The sequence below is a fragment of the Citrus sinensis genome, chromosome 1, assembly GCF_022201045.2.
Source record: "Citrus sinensis cultivar Valencia sweet orange chromosome 1, DVS_A1.0, whole genome shotgun sequence".
In the NCBI taxonomy this organism is placed as follows: Eukaryota; Viridiplantae; Streptophyta; class Magnoliopsida; order Sapindales; family Rutaceae; genus Citrus; species Citrus sinensis.
This window is the reverse complement of record NC_068556.1, coordinates 5,762,980-5,778,948: the sequence shown is the minus strand read 5'-3', so window position 1 is coordinate 5,778,948 and position 15,969 is coordinate 5,762,980. Positions and strand designations below refer to the sequence as shown.

The following is a 15,969-nucleotide window of genomic DNA, read 5'->3' as shown; positions in this document are numbered from 1 at the left end:
ATCTTTGAATAGTCCTTGAATAGCCTCTTTGTAGTTCTTGGGTTCGTCATCATCAATTTGGTGAGATGCTGTCAATGCATAGGCTATCAGATCTGCATATCTATATCTGACAGGTGCTTTTGCTTTCCTTCTTTCTCTGTCTCTTGTCAGCTGGTACTCCTGATGCTGAGCTTTAATCTGCTTTACATGATTAGTTCCTTCATCAGCAGCTCTTTGATAAGATTCATCATTATCTTCTAAAGCTTCTCTAGTGTAGGGCTCCACCTCAAACTGAACATTGGTTCTCTCCTTATCATTTTGTGCATCTGTGTCAGCGGATTTCTTCATTTCTAGTGCAGCTTTCTCATTGAATATTACATCTCTACTGATAATACACTTGGGAGGATTAAGGTCTGTACACCATAGTTTGAATCCCTTAACACCTTCAGGATACCCAATGAACTTTTCTTTAAGAGCTCTTGGAGCTAACTTCCCTTGACTCACATGTGCATAAGCTGGACATCCAAATACTTTGAGGCTGCCATAGTCTGCTGGTTTTCCATGCCATTTCTCAAATGGGGTTTTGAAGTCAAGAGCTGCAGAGGGACTTAGATTTACCAAATAGCTTGCTGTTAACAGAGTCTCAGCCCACAATCCTTTGGGAAGTTGTGATTGGATCATCATGCTTCTTACTCTGTCCATCAGGATTCTGTTCATTCTTTCGGCTAACCCATTTTGTTGAGGAGTCAGCCTTACAGTTCTATGCCTTGCAATGCCATGATCTGCACAATAGCTATTAAACTCCTGATTGCAAAACTCAAGACCATTGTCAGTTCTGAGTTTCTTCACCTTCAATCCAGTTTGATTTTCAACTAGGGATTTCCACTCTCTGAATTTGCCAAATACCTGATCCTTGTGTTTTAAGACATAAACCCATACTCTCCTTGAATAATCATCTATTAAAGACAAGAAATAGGTGTTGCCACCTAGTGACATTGTCTGTGCTGGTCCCCATAAATCTGAGTGTATGTATTCAAGGATGCCCTTGGTTGAATGAACTGATTTTCCAAAGCTATTCCTTGTAGCTTTGCCTAGTACACAGCCTTCACAAAAATCTAGTTCTGAGATTTGACTGCTGCCTAGAACCCCTTGCTTCTATAATTCTTTCAGACCTCTTAAGCTCATATGTCCTAATCTAAGGTGCCACAGCAAAGTGTTATCACAGCTTGAACTGATTGACACTCCTGACACACCAATTATAGCTTCCCCATTCAAAACATAAACCCCATTTCTCTTATAACCTTTCATAACTTCCCCATCTCCATTTGAGATTCTCAGCTCACCAGATTCAAGCTTAATACTAAGCCCCATTTGGTCAAGCATACCTAGAGATATTAAGTTCCTTTTAAGTTCAAGCACATACCTAACTTCCCTTAATTCTCTTATTGTTCCATCACGCAATTTTAGGTTTACATTTCCTATCCCCACAATCTTACAGACAGCATTGTTACCCATCATAACTTTTCCACCATCAGTTTCATGATAGTTTAATAGGTAGTCTTTAAAGGGGCACATATGAAATGTACAATCTGAGTCTAGAATCCAAGTACCTTTTTGCACATGCTCTGTAGCCACACATACTCCTGCTGACTCATACCTCTCTTCCTCAGCAGTAGCAGCAGTACCATTTTGGTCTCTTTTCTTGTTCTTGAGTTCTGGGCAATCTCTCTTGAAATGCCCTTCTTTCTGGCACTGAAAACATTTCTTGCCTTTAGTCTTTTGTTTGTTGTTCCCTTACTTCTTTTTCTTTCCATCATACTTATCAGTTCTTGCTTTTACTACCAGCACTTCTCCAGAGTTCATATTCCCTGACTTTTCTTGTAGCCCTCTAGTATTCAGGGCAGCTTTAACTTCATCCAATGATAAAGTCTGTCTCTCATACATGAGTGCATCAACAAAGTTCGAATATGAGGGTGGAAGTGAACTAACCAGAAGCAATGCTTTACCTTCATCATCTAAACCTTTATCAATTATTTCCAATGTATCACAGACTTTGTTGAATTCATCAATGTGGTCTTCAAGAGATGATCCTTCAGCCATCTTTAGCGTGAACATCCTCTTCTTGATGTAAAGTCTGTTGGCTAATGACTTAGTCATATACACCCTTTCAAGTTTTGCCCACAGATCAGCCACTGTTCTTTCTCTTGCAACTTCCCTGATCACCGAGTCTCCAAGACTCAAGATTATGGTACTTCTTGCTTTCTTATCAATCTCAGCAGCTTGTTGTGGTGTTAGTGATGATGATGAGGTGGAGGCTTCTAATCCTTCTTTCTTAATGATTGGTTCTAAGGCATCACCTAGCCCTTGAGTGATCAGTAGCGCTTCCATCTTGACCTTCCACATGTTGAAGTCATTCTTCCCTGTAAACTTCTCTAGATCAATCTTTGAACCAGCCATACTTGTGTCTGATTTGCAATCCAGGCTCTGATACCAATTGTAGTGCTTAGGAGTGGTTAATTACTTCAATCAACTCTAAACACTTCTCAAGATCACAATCAAACAAACAAGATGCACCAAGAATCAATCTAGCAGAATACACACAGATTATAAGAACTGAAAAATTAAAGAAAAGAACAAGAATTAACGTGGTTTAGCTAGCTTCAGTCTAGCTTACATCCACGGGAGAAACAGAACCCATTTGTATTGATTGTTCAAAGAAGTTACAAAGAGTTTACAAGCTAACTACAGAGTCTCACAAGAAGCCGTTTTCTTTCAGTCTTCTCAACTCACAATAGCTCTCATTTTTTTCCTCCTTTCTGTTACCAGAATCAGCTGTATATAACAGCTCTTTAACGAATCAGCAACCAACCCAGAAAACCATGTGACAGGCATGTGAGTTAACTGATCTTAACGAACCAAGAAAGCAACTTATCCGTTCACGTGAAACTCTTGTGCATCACTTAACCAAAACGACCCTCATACATGTCGTTCCAGGAGATATGAGTTTGACTTTCCAAAACGCAGCTTCAGCTGATGTTTCCACCAACAGATTTGCTTCACATCACAACACAAACTAAGTTATAGGAGCTTGTTTGAGTATTTGCTTTGTATTCTAATGCAGATTAGATTATGTTTTCAGTAATTACGGGTTTTGCATTTAGATGAATCATTCAATCAATAAGCAAGTCGAATCAGCTAATTCGCAACCCAAAATGTTTCAGACAGTTGAAATAGAAATCCATAAACCACAATTCATCTACATTTCTTTAGTATATTTGCAACTTTTTCTACAATCTAAAGATCAAGATCGAGGGCCACAAAGTCATTCCAAACACAAACAACACAACACATATGTCCAACTTCCAAAACCAACAAACTACAATCAAACAAACCAGAACCCGACATCATCCCAGCAAACAGCCATCATCACTTGCGAATTTTGACTCTTAGCTTCACGCCAATAGCCTTCTCCATCTTCGCCAAAACAGTTTGGTTTGGCACAACCTTTCCATTCTCATACTCCGAAACCACCTGCGGCCGCTGGTTTATCTGATTAGCCAGGTCGGGTTGGCTCATCTTCTTCCCTAGCCGCGCCCTCTGTATCTGCCTCGGCGTATCCGGCTCGGTTCCCTCATCAAGTTTCCTCATGTTGACGACTGCTCCAGCGGTCTTCTTGTTTGATCCGTGTTAAGGAAGCTCATATTTGCAGTCAAGCAGAGGATCACAACAGCTTCTATAATCAGTTGCAAGTTGATAACATGTACTGCCAGTTGGCACCAGGTGGTTATGTAGCTGCTTGTACTCATACACGTGATAAGTTTGTTAATCAATTTGTAATTAGTTAGTTAGTTTTGTAACCTTCAGCTGAGCTGCTACACTTGTATATATATGCCTGTAATCGTTCAGTAGCAACTTAAGCTTGAGAAAATAAAAGAAGAAAGTTTTCTAGATCTCATTTTATTTTCTTATTAGCCAAACACTCATTTTCTGTTTCTTTAAGTTGGTATCAGAGCCAGTCATGGCGTCTCTGAATATTGTCTCATCAAATCACACTTCGAATATTCATACAAACTCAAAAAACTTCTCATTCACGTTTAATACCCCTGTGAACTGGATTAGGCAAACTATCTGATCTGGAGGTCCCAAGTTCTAGCTTCCATACGCGGCAATAGACTGGAAAAATTCATTGATGAAACTGTCACTCCTCCTCCATCTCATATTGCTCGAAGAATTGACAATAAACTTAGATCTGTTGAGAATCTAGATTCATCAAGCTGGAAAGCACAAGATCAAGTACTTCTTGGCTGGTTGCTATCATCGATGAGTGAAGGTATTATAAGCCTGGTGTTTAATCTGGAAACTTCTCTTGAGGTATGGAAAGCTATTGAAACTCAATTTGGATCACATTCAAAATCCAGACTCTCAGGACTAGGAAAGATGATCTGAAAATTAATGAGTATTTCATTAAAATGAAGAATTTTGCTGATAACATGACTGCGGCAGGAAGTGCCTTAAGTAGTGATGATTTAATTTTGCATGTACTCTCAGGACTATGACCAGATTATAATGTTGTTGCTACTTATATTACTGGTCAAATAAGTAGTGATAAAATGAATTTGAATGAGGCTTATATGTTGTTGACTCAAGAGGCTAGAATTGAGCAACAAGCACATATGCTTTCTGGAATGGATGTTAAGCATAATTTTGAAGCTAATTTAGCTCAGAACAGAGGTTTCAAGAAAGGAAACTTCTCAGGTGGTAGAGGATCTGGTAATCATAACTATCTTACTGGATTAGATAATGCTGGAAATTTTAGAAATAATTACAGAGGTGGCTATGGAAGATCTGGTTTCTTTGGCAATGGTTCTGTAAATAATCTTAATAACCAGTTCAAAGGATTTCAAAGTGATAATCAAAGGGGATCAGGCTCAGGAAATTGGAACAATGGTGGGGGTGGTAACAATAACTCTATCAGGCCTCAAATGAATCATAAACTTCAGTGGAATGCTTCTAAACCAACTTGTCAAATCTGATTCAAAACTAGTCATACTGCAAATGTTTGCTGGAAACTTGAAGAATTCTTTACCTCTGGTGCTTACAAACCTCCTCCAAACAGAAATCCCAAAGCTGCATATCTATCTGATAAGGATGGTGCAGCTGATGCCAATTGGTATCTGGATAGTGGAGCTACACACCATCTTACCAATGACATGAGAAATATGACTATGGCAGAATCCTTTGCAGGTAACTCTAAACTCATCATTGGAAATGGTACTGGTTTACACATAACAAATGTTGGAAATGTTGTGTTAAGAATGCATAACTCTTCTGCTCATAATACACTCGAATTAAACAACATGCTTTTTGTTCTACAAATATACAAGAATCTTATTAGCATATCTCAGCTAACCAAAGATAACACTATTGTTATTGAATTTACTGATAAATCCTGTTTTGTGAAGGACAAGGTGAGGAATTTGATCATACTGCAGGGCAAAGCTGAAAAAGGTTTATACAGATTGCTATTGTTTCCCTCTAATAAAGTCTCTTCTTAATCATTTCAAAGGTCTCTTGAAGCCACTCAATCCAAAATTTCAAATGTTCCTCTATCTATGTTTTTAGTTGTTCAGTCAGTTGTCAATAAACAAACAAGCCCCTGCTTGCATACTGCAGCAGAACCTTGTATCAGTCCAAATTGTATGCTGAGTGTTTCTGTTTTGCATCAGAAACTTGGTCATCCTAATTCCAAAGTTTTAAGTCATGTAATAAACTCTTGTTCAGCTTTCAAGAATTTATATAGAAGTAAATTTCTTGATTCATGTGATGCATGTAAAATGGGAAAAATGCATAGATTACATTTTCCAGTTTCTACTACCAAAACAAAGCATGTATTAGAAGTTTTGCACACTGATTTATGGGGACCTGCCCCTGTGCTTTCAGTTCAAAGCTACAGATATTATGTGAGTTTTGTGGATGATTTTTCAAGGTTCACATGGATATTCCTATTAAAAACCAAGGATGAAACACTAGCTGTTTTTAAAATCTTTAAGAAGCAAATTGAGAAATAGCTAGATAGATCCATTAAGTGCATTCAATCAGATTGGGGTGGAGAATATAGATCATTTGTTAATTTTCTTCATGAGGAATGTATTCAATTCAGGCACTCATATCCCTACACTTACAATCAGAATGGCTTAGTTGAGAGAAAACATAGACACATAACCGAGCTAGGTCTCACCTTACTTGCTCAAGCCACTTTACCTATCAAATTTTAGTGGGATTCCTTTCATACAGCCACCTATATTATCAATCGACTTCCCATACCCATACTATCTATGCAGTCACCTTATGAATGTGTCTTTAAAACCAAACCTGATTACAAATTTCTCAAGGTCTTTGGTTGTTCATGCTTTCCATTCTTAAGGGATTATAATACTCACAAATTCCATTTTCATACCTCAAAATGTGTATTTCTTGGTTACAGCCCTTTACATAAGGGTTACAAGTGTATGCATTCTTCTGGAAAGATTTTTATAGCCAGTCATGTGCTATTTGATGAAACCTTTTTTCCTTACACATCAAATTCACAATTCTTAACTTCATCATCTAAATCCTCTGTTTTCCATTACAGTCTTCTTCAATCTTATACTGTTTCACTTTCCAATAGCAATCAAGAAACCTTTGAAGCTAGCTCTGCAGAAGATAAAGCTCCATCTCATCATTTTAGTGATCATTCCTCACCTGATAGTCATAATACAACCTTTGATGTTTCATCTTCTCAAATACATCTTCAACCCTCTACCATAGTTACTTCATATACACAACAACAACATCATCTCCTATTCAATCCACACAACCATCCCAACATTCTCTGCCAAATCATCCCATGATTACTAGAGCAAAAGCTGGTATATTCAAGCCTAAAGCATTCTTAACATCACATAACAGCCTGGAACCATCCACTGTTGATGAAGTTTTGTCTAATCCTAAGTGGAAAGCTGCAATGCAATTAGAATTTGATGCTCTAACCAGCAATAATACCTGGACTCTAGTACATGTGACATCTTAGCATAAGTTGGTTGGATGTAAATGGGTCTTTAGAACCAAGTACAATACAGATGGTACAGTTTCTAAACACAAAGCAAGATTGGTGGCCAAGGGCTTTCACCAGACAGCAGGAGTGGATTATAAGAAAACTTTCAGCCCTGTGGTAAAGTCTTCTACAGTTAGAACTATACTGAGTTTGGTAGTGATGAAAGGTTGGAAAGTCAGGCAAATCGATATAAATAATATTTTTCTTAAGGGAGATATTTCAGAGAATATATACATGACACAACCAGAGGGCTTCATCACCAAAGATGGCTATGTCTGTAAACTTAGCAAGGCTCTTTATGGCTTGAAGCAAGCTCCTAAAGCTTGGTATGACAAACTCAAAGGGTGTCTTACAAGCTGGAATTTCTTCAACTCCAAGGCTGATACATCCCTGTTCATCAGACATGACACCGGAGGTATCATTCTTATTCTTATCTATGTGGATGATATTCTCATTACAGGACCAAATTCTTCCCTGTTGGAAACATTCATCACTAAGTTTAGTAAGGTTTTGCCTTAAAAGATTTGGGATTGGTATCCTATTTTCTTGGTGTTGAGGTGTGTTATACTAATAGTGGGATGCATTTATCACAAACAAAATATATCAAAGACCTCTTAAGTAGAGCTTTAATCCAGAACTATAAAGGTTCTGATACACCTCTCAGCACAGGTCAAAAGTTAGAAAATGTAGCAAAGGGCTGTTTGAGGAAAGAATTTGAAGATCCAACTCTCTATAGAAGTATTGTTGGAGGGCTCCAATACTTGATACTCACCAGGCCTGATATTGCATACTCAGTTCATAAGCTCGGTCAATATCTAAGTGCTCCTACACTTCAGCATTGGTTTTCTTGTAAGAAGGTACTTAGATATCTTCAAGCAACTGTCACTCATGGAATATATATTCAGAAGGAAGGGGAGCTTGAAGTTACAGGTTTGAGTGGGTACTCAGATGCAGATTGGGCTTGTGATACAGATGATAGAAAAGTCCATTGGAGCATATTGCATTTATCTTGGCAACAATTTAATTTCATGGTCCTCTAAGAAACAAGCCATAGTGGTAAAATCCAGCACTGAAAGTGAGTATAGAGCACTGTCATCAGCAAGTTCAGAAACCTCTTGGCTGGAATCTCTATTTTCTGAGCTCAACATTGTAAAGCTGCCAACACCAGTGCTTTGGTGTGATAATCAGAGTGCTGGGGAATTAGCCAAAAATCATGTGTTTCACTCCAGGTCTAAGCATATCGAGTTGGACATTCATTACATTCGAGATAAGGTACTTCAAAAACAATTAGAAGTGAGATACATTCCTTTAGATGAACAAGTTGCTGATATTCTCACAAAAGCTTTATCTCTTCCAAAATTCAGCTACTTCAGGTTCAAGCTCAATGTCATTAGCAGACCCTTGAGCTTGAGGGGGGATGTTAAAGAAGCTCATATTTGCAGTCAAGCAGAGGATCACAGAGCAGAAGACCACAGTAGCTTCTATAATCAGTTGCAAGTTTATGACATGTACTGTCAGCTGGCACCAGGTGGTTATGTAGCTGCTTGTACTCATACACGTGATAAGTTTGTTAATCAATTTGTAATTAGTTAGTTAGTTTTGTAACCTTCAGCTGAGCTGCTACACTTGTGTATATATGCTTGTAATCGTTCAGTAGCAACTTAAGCTTGAGAAAATAAAAGAAGAAAGTTTTCCAGATCTCAATTTATTTTCTTATTAGCCAAACACTCATTTTCTGTTTCTTTAAGTTGGCGTCAAACTTCTTTACGGTCTGGACCAGCGCGCCTGACTACAGCGCTTGGTTCACCGCCTCTGGGTTTCGCAACTCTTGAGCCTTGCTCTTGGACTTGTGCAGCACCACAGGCTCTGATACAACTTGGCCCATTGTTGTGAATAAGATCGAGCTTAATGAGACAGCAAAGGAAGAGATCCAACCTACAAAAATGGAAGAAGCTCAACCCATGAATGAGACTGTGAAGCCATAGTTAATTATATTCTATTATGGGCTTACTGAGGTGGCTGGTGAGCTGGCATAAGTGGGATTCAAACGAGTGAGCAGTTAGTAATAACAGACTGATTCGTTAAAGTGGATACACACGTGAGAAGCATACATATATAAGTTGTCTCTAAACTAGTTTCAGAAATAGAAGAAAACACTTAAGCATTACAGAGAAGAAACGCTAATTGGAAAAGAGAGAGGTTTTAATCTGCAGTGGAAGTGTTCTTTTGTAATAAGCCATTATAGTCAATAAAAGCTTCTGCCCTAGCTGCATTCCTATAGCCGTGGATGTAGGTTCCTTTGTGGAACTGAACCACGTTATTTTTTTGGTGTTCAACTGTTCTTGATGTTCCTGTTTTTTTTCTTCTTGTGTTTAAGTCTTAGTTGATTCTTTTCTTGAGCAAGTTACGATATATTGCTCTGTCTTCCATAACAAACTGGTATCAGAGCAAGGTGTTGATTGGGATCGAATTCGAAAATGGCAAGCACCAGAGTTGATCTTGAAAAGTTTAATGAAGATAATGACTTTTATCTCTGGAGTTTAAATATGACAGCAATTCTGATTCAGTAAGGGCTTAATAGTGCCCTCGATGATAAAGAAGATCATATGGCCAAAAAAGAGAAAGGAGAAGGTTCTTCAAGTTTTGGTGGAGACTAGATGACCATAAACAACAAGGCCCATAGCACGATTATCTTATATCTCTCCGATGAAGTCTTGAGAGAGGTATCCAAAGAAAGAACTGCATCTGGGTTGTGGGCCAAGCTTAAAGAAATGTTTCTGAAGAAATCATTAACAAAGAGGTTGTACATGAAGAGGAGATTATACACATTCTCGATGAAAGATGGTGTAACCATGAAAGATCATGTGGATGAGTTTAATAAACTCATTCTTGATCTTGAGAATGTTAACATAATTCTTGAAGATGAAGACAGGGCACTCATTTTACTTAGTTCCCTTCCAGAGTCTTATGAACACTTTGTAGATACTCTCCTCTATAGAAGACAAACTCTCACGTTGAAAGATGTCAAAAATGCTCTGGAATCTAAGGATTTGAAGAAAAGGGCAGAAGTAAGAGATTAAAGCAATGCAGAAGGTTTAGTTGCCAAAGGAAAGCCAGAAAAGAAAAACAATAAGCAGAAGAAAAACAATAGCCATAAAGATAAAGCTGAGAAACAGAAGAAGAAGAGGAAGTGTTACTTCTGCCAAAAAGAGGGGCACTACATCAAGGATTATTTTGAGAAAAAGAAACTAGAAGAATTACAAAAGAAGTCAAATGGGAAGGCTGATGTAGCCTTTGAGGATGAAGGTGACTATGATGAAGCAGATGTTCTGGTGGCTGCAGAGAGGCATCCAATTGGTGAGTAAATATTAGATTCAGGTTGTTCTTTCCATATGTGTCCAAATAAGAGTTTCTTTAAGACCTTTGAAAGTGTAAATGGAGGGAATGACCTGTTAGGAAATAATTTGGCTTTCAAGGTGGCTGAAATAGGAACCATTAGCTTAAAAATGCATGTGGTATCACTAGAGATTTGCACCATGTGAGATATGTCCCTGAACTAAAAAGAAATCTAATATCCCTAGGAATGGTTTATCAATCAGGGTGTACTATTAAGGCTGAAAATGGAGAAATGCATGTCACAGATAAGGGTGAAACTGTTATAAAGGGGGTTAGGAAAAATGGGCTATATATACTTGTTGGATCCTCACATGAGCATGGGGTTTCTGTAAGTGTGACCAGAGACAAAACTAAGCTCTGGCACATGAGACCAGCCCATATCAGTGAGAGAGGTCTCAGAGAGTTAAGCAATCAGGGCTTATTTGGTAATGAAAAAATTTCTTCCTTAAAATTTTGTGAGAAATGTGTATTTGGCAAAGCTACAAGACTGAAATTCAGTATGGGGAGGAAAGAAACCAAGCAAACCTTATATTACATTCACTCAGATCTTTGGCGGCCACACAAGTTCCATCTTTAGGTGGAGCTAGGTACTTTGTGTCCTTTATAGATAACTTCTCTAGGAAGGTTTGGATTTTTGTGTTAAAACACAAAAATGAAGCACTAAAGAAGTTTAAAGAGTGGATTACTCTGATTAAGCATCAAACTTATAAGAAAATAAAAAGGCTACAAACAGATAATGGGTTGGAGTATTGCAGTAAAAAGTTTAAAGATTTCTGCAAATCAAAGGGCATAGCAAGGCATAGAACTGTAACCTATACCCCACAGCAAAATGGGCTAGCAGAAAGGATGAACAGAACCTTAATAGAGAGGGTAAGATGTATGCTACTGAATCTAAGTTTATCTAAAGGTTTTTGGGCTGATGCAGTCACTACAGCTACCTACTTGATAAACAGAAGTCCATCTACAGCCTTAGGCTTCAAGACACCACAAGAGATTTGGTCAAGAAAGCCACCAGACTTGAGTAATCTGAGGATTTTTGGGTGCCCAGCTTATGCTCACATAAAGCAAAGTAAGCTTGAACCAAGGGCTGTCAAAGGGTATTTTTTGGGTTATCCAGAGGGCATTAAGGGATACAAAATATGGACTCTCAATCGCAAACCATCCAGAATACTTGTCAGTAGGGATGTAACCTTTGATGAAGAATAAATGCTTCAGTCAAAGGTAGAAACTGATATTGAAGCCTCAGAATTAGAGGAAACTGAAAGTGTTGGACAGAAGGTAGAGCACTCTGATAGTTGCAAGACTTCTGATGAGCCTCCAGAACTATTCAAAGAAGGGAGGAAATCATCATAATTAAAGACATACCAACTTGCCAGAGATAGGGAGAGAAGAGCTATCAAAATGCCAAGGAGATATGGCATAGCTGACCTTATTTCCTATGCACTAACAGTAGCTGATGAAGTAAATGGTGGAGAGCCTTTGAGTTATAAAGAAGCTATGTGTTGTGGTGATAAGCTGAAATGGTATGCTGCAATGCAGGATGAAATAACCTCACTAAAGAAGAATAACACCTGGATCTTAGTTGAAAAGCCTCCTAACAAAAAATTAGTTGGCAGCAAGTGGATCTTTAAACTGAAGGCTGGAGCTTCAAAGAAGGAACCACCAAGGCATAAGGCCAGACTTGTGGCAAAGGGATTCACACAAAAAGAATGAGTTGACTTCAATGAAGTGTTCTCACCTGTAGTCAAATACAACTCCATTAGGTTGTTAATGGCCCTCTCTGCGTATTTTGACCTGGAGCTGGAGCAGATGGATGTTAAAATTGCTTTCTTACATGGCAGTCTTGATGAAGAAATTTTCATGGCACAGCCAGAAGGGTTCATTGAGAGAGGATCTGAGGACAAGGTGTACTTATTGAAAAAGAGTTTGTATAGGCTCAAGCAATCTCCAATGCAATGGTATTTGAAGTTTGATGAGTTCATGATAAGCCATGGATACTGCAGAAGCAAATTTAATAATTGTGTGTATTACAAATTCCTATCAAGTGGGGTTGGCATCTACTTACTTCTCTATGTTGATAACATGTGTTGTGTAAATTTTATTGAACTCGCAAGCGCACAAATCTATTGTAAAATAGATTAATAGTGACGAGTGTCGATCTCACAAGGAGGTGGATTTTAATTGTGTGTAGAATTAATTTTGTAAATGGGTGATTGGATTTTTAGTGAAAGTGACGTAGATTATCCTAAAATTGGAATTGAAATGGCGAGAATAAATTGAATAGAAATCTATTGAAATGACGTACTTGGGTATCTAGATCCGTATCAACATGCACCATGGGCTAAATTTTCCTTATTAATACCAATTAAATCATGAGGGGAGAATCCATACCTCATGAACCAAACTCTAATCAATATGGTGCTAAGAGTTTATCATGTCAAATAATAATAACCTTGTACTAGGGAGCCGGTGTAACCAGGGCGGTATCTAGACAAGATTATTATTATTTGTCGACGAAAAGTCAAATCATCCACAAAAATTAGAGGGGAAAAGAAAATAAATTTACCAAATAAAGCCCATGACACATGTTGAGACTTCACCTTCAACCCAAGCTTGAAAGAAAATTAGCTACTCATAATTGAACTATGGGCAAAATAAGAATTTATTAAAATACGTAGAAAATACAAGATGGAGAATGAATTACAGAAAATGGATTCAGAGCTATCAAATTAGGGGGGGATGCCCTTTTTTTATAGATACATTAAGTAAATCATGGTCATCGGATTAAAAACAGTTTGGACGCTCAGGATTGAGCCACATCATCAGTCAGCAGTACGCGATTTGACCACGTGGGTGAACAGTAACACGGTTTGACCCGGGTTGAACAGTGACGCAGTTTGGTTGAAAATAATCCTGTGTGATGCATGTACCGTACGCGAGATTTTTGGTCCACTGATATGCTGCCACGTCACCATCAACAGTACATAAGAATTTTAGTCCAACAGGATCGTGACACCTCATCAGTTAATGCCACATCATCGGTCAATGCCACGTCATCGATCCGTCTATGTGAACAGTGTCGTGACCAATAACGTAGACAGTACTGTACACGTGAATAGTACCGTACATGTGAACAGTGCCATTTTTCCTTTTATGCTCCTTCTAAGGTTTTTAACCGTCCTGAGTTCAAAAGTGATGTCCGTTTTACCGTCCGATCTCTCGTTTATTGTGAAATGACCATGATGCCCCTAAAATACATAAAATACTTAATTAAAATGAAACACACATAATTACATTACAAGAAGCTTAAATACATAAAAGTAAGGGTTGTTAGTAAGACGTGAAATGTAAAATGACGATTTTCTCCTCTATAAATATACATTTTCTAACACTCAACAACATGCTTATTGCATGTAAGCAAAAAGAAGAAATAAAGAAGCTCAAGGGTGAACTAAGCACTGAATTTGAAATGAAGGATTTGGGTGCAACTACAAAAATTCTGGGCATACAGATAATAAGGGACAGAAACTCTAAGACTTTGTATCTGTCTCAAGCTGATTGTGTGAAGAAAGTGTTAACCAGGTTCAATATGGAAGATTCAAAACCTGTTACAACACCCCTGTCAGCTCACTTCTAGTTATCTAAATCTCTGGAACCTACAACTGATGATGATCTTAACTATATGAGGAAAATACCATACTCCAGTGCAGTTGGCAGCATCATGTATGCCATGGTGTGCACCAGACCTGACTTGGCACATAGAGTTGGTGTCATCAGTAGATTTATGGGGAACCCTGGTAAAGATCATTGGAATGCAGTGAAATGGGTAGTGAGGTACCTTCGAGGGACTGTTGTCACTGCCATTGTGTTTGGAAAAATAAGTGGAGCATCACCTGAAGTTGTTGGGTTTGTAGATTCTGACTCTGCAACAGATAATGATAGAAGAAGGTCTATAACAGGGTTTGTGTTTACTATGTGTGGAGGTGCTATAAGTTGGAAGTCCTCTCTGCAATCAGCGGTTGCTCTCTCAACGACAGAAGCTGAGTATATTGCACTCACAGAAGCTGTTAAAGAGGCAATATGGTTGACAGGGTTGGTCTCTGAATTGGGGTTTAAAGAATAAGTTGTTAAAGTTAGTTGTGATAGCTCAAGTGATATTCAATTAAGTAAAAACCCTAAGTATCATGAGAGAACTAAACATATTGATATTAGAATGCACTTCATAAGGGATGAAATTGGCAAAGGAGTGGTGAGTGTGGTCAAGGTTCCTTCTGAGGTCAACCCAGCTGACATGTTAACCAAGCCACTGCCATCAGTCAGGTTCAGGAACTTGCTGAACTTGATTGGAAGTGTTAACTTGTAATTCAAGTTTACAGTTGTTGATTCAGTGTAGGGGGAAGCATAAACAGAATAAAGCTAAGGTGGAGATTTGTAAAGCCTTAGTTAGTTATATTCTGTTATGGGTTTGTTGAGGTGGCTGGTGAGCTGGCATAAGTGGGATCCAAACGAGAGAGCAGTTAGTAATAACAGACTGATTCATGAAAGTGGATACACATGTGAGAAGCATACATATATAAGCTGTCTCTAAACTAGTTTCAGAAATAGAGGAAAACACTTGAGCATTACAAAGAGGAAACGCTAATCGGAAAAGAGAGAGGTTTTAATCTGCAGTGGAAGTGTTCTTTTGTAATAAGCCATTATAGTCAATAAAGCTTCTGCCCTAGCTGGCATTCTTACAACCGTGGATGTAGGTTCCTTTGTAGAATTGAACCACGTTATTTCTTTGGTGTTCAACTGTTCTTGATGTTCTTGTTTTCTTTCTTCTTGTGTTTAAGTCTTGGTTGATTCTTTTCTTGAGCAAGTTACGATATATTGCTCTGTCTTGCATAACAAAGACTCAAGCTAGAGAGCAGCCTAGGATAGGTCCAGCTCGTGCGAGAAAGAAACCAAGATGGCTTAAAGACTTTGTCATTTGAAGAATGTTCGAGAATGCTTGAGATATGAAAATAACGAATATTGTTCTATTTTCAATTATTGTTTTGTTGGTATTAGTAATTTTATTCCATAGTTAGTTAAGGGTGCGTGGGTGTTTTGGGAAGGCAAGAATATATTGTACTGTCAAGGCAAGGGACCCGTGAGGTCATTTAAGGAAAAATATCATTTGTCTTCTTCTCAACTTCGTCTCTTTTATTTCTCTGCAATTCCCCTGTTTCTATTTTCTTTGTTCAAATCCTCTTCCAAACCGATTGGAGTCTGCACTCGCTCAAAGAGTGTCGTATCAGGCTCCCAATCCTGTGATATTGCTCCTGGATATCGGCTCGGCATCGTCTGTAAAGCGTGAGAGATCTAGGAGAGTTTGATTTGATTTACTTATTATCTTTTTCCACAAGCAAAAATCGAGTGACAATCAGGTGATGGGGTGCTAGTGAGGAGACATCTTATATTGAAACCTCGTCTCTGGAAAGTTCTTCCAGCTTCAAGGTTGTGTTATGCGAGCAATG

The 15,969-nt window shown here is 38.3% G+C and overlaps 1 protein-coding gene across 1 annotated transcript; it reads right to left on the bottom strand.

Annotated features, from left to right (window-relative positions):
* Positions 1 to 3,405: 3,405 nt before the first annotated feature.
* LOC112497978 (multiprotein-bridging factor 1c) lies at positions 3,406 to 15,870 on the bottom strand. Its single transcript, XM_052440380.1, is given in 3 exon segments — positions 3,406 to 3,648; positions 8,799 to 8,936; positions 15,728 to 15,870. Coding segments are annotated over 3 exon segments (447 nt in total). The 5' UTR covers positions 15,794 to 15,870.
* Between the last annotated feature and the right edge of the window lie 99 nt (positions 15,871 to 15,969).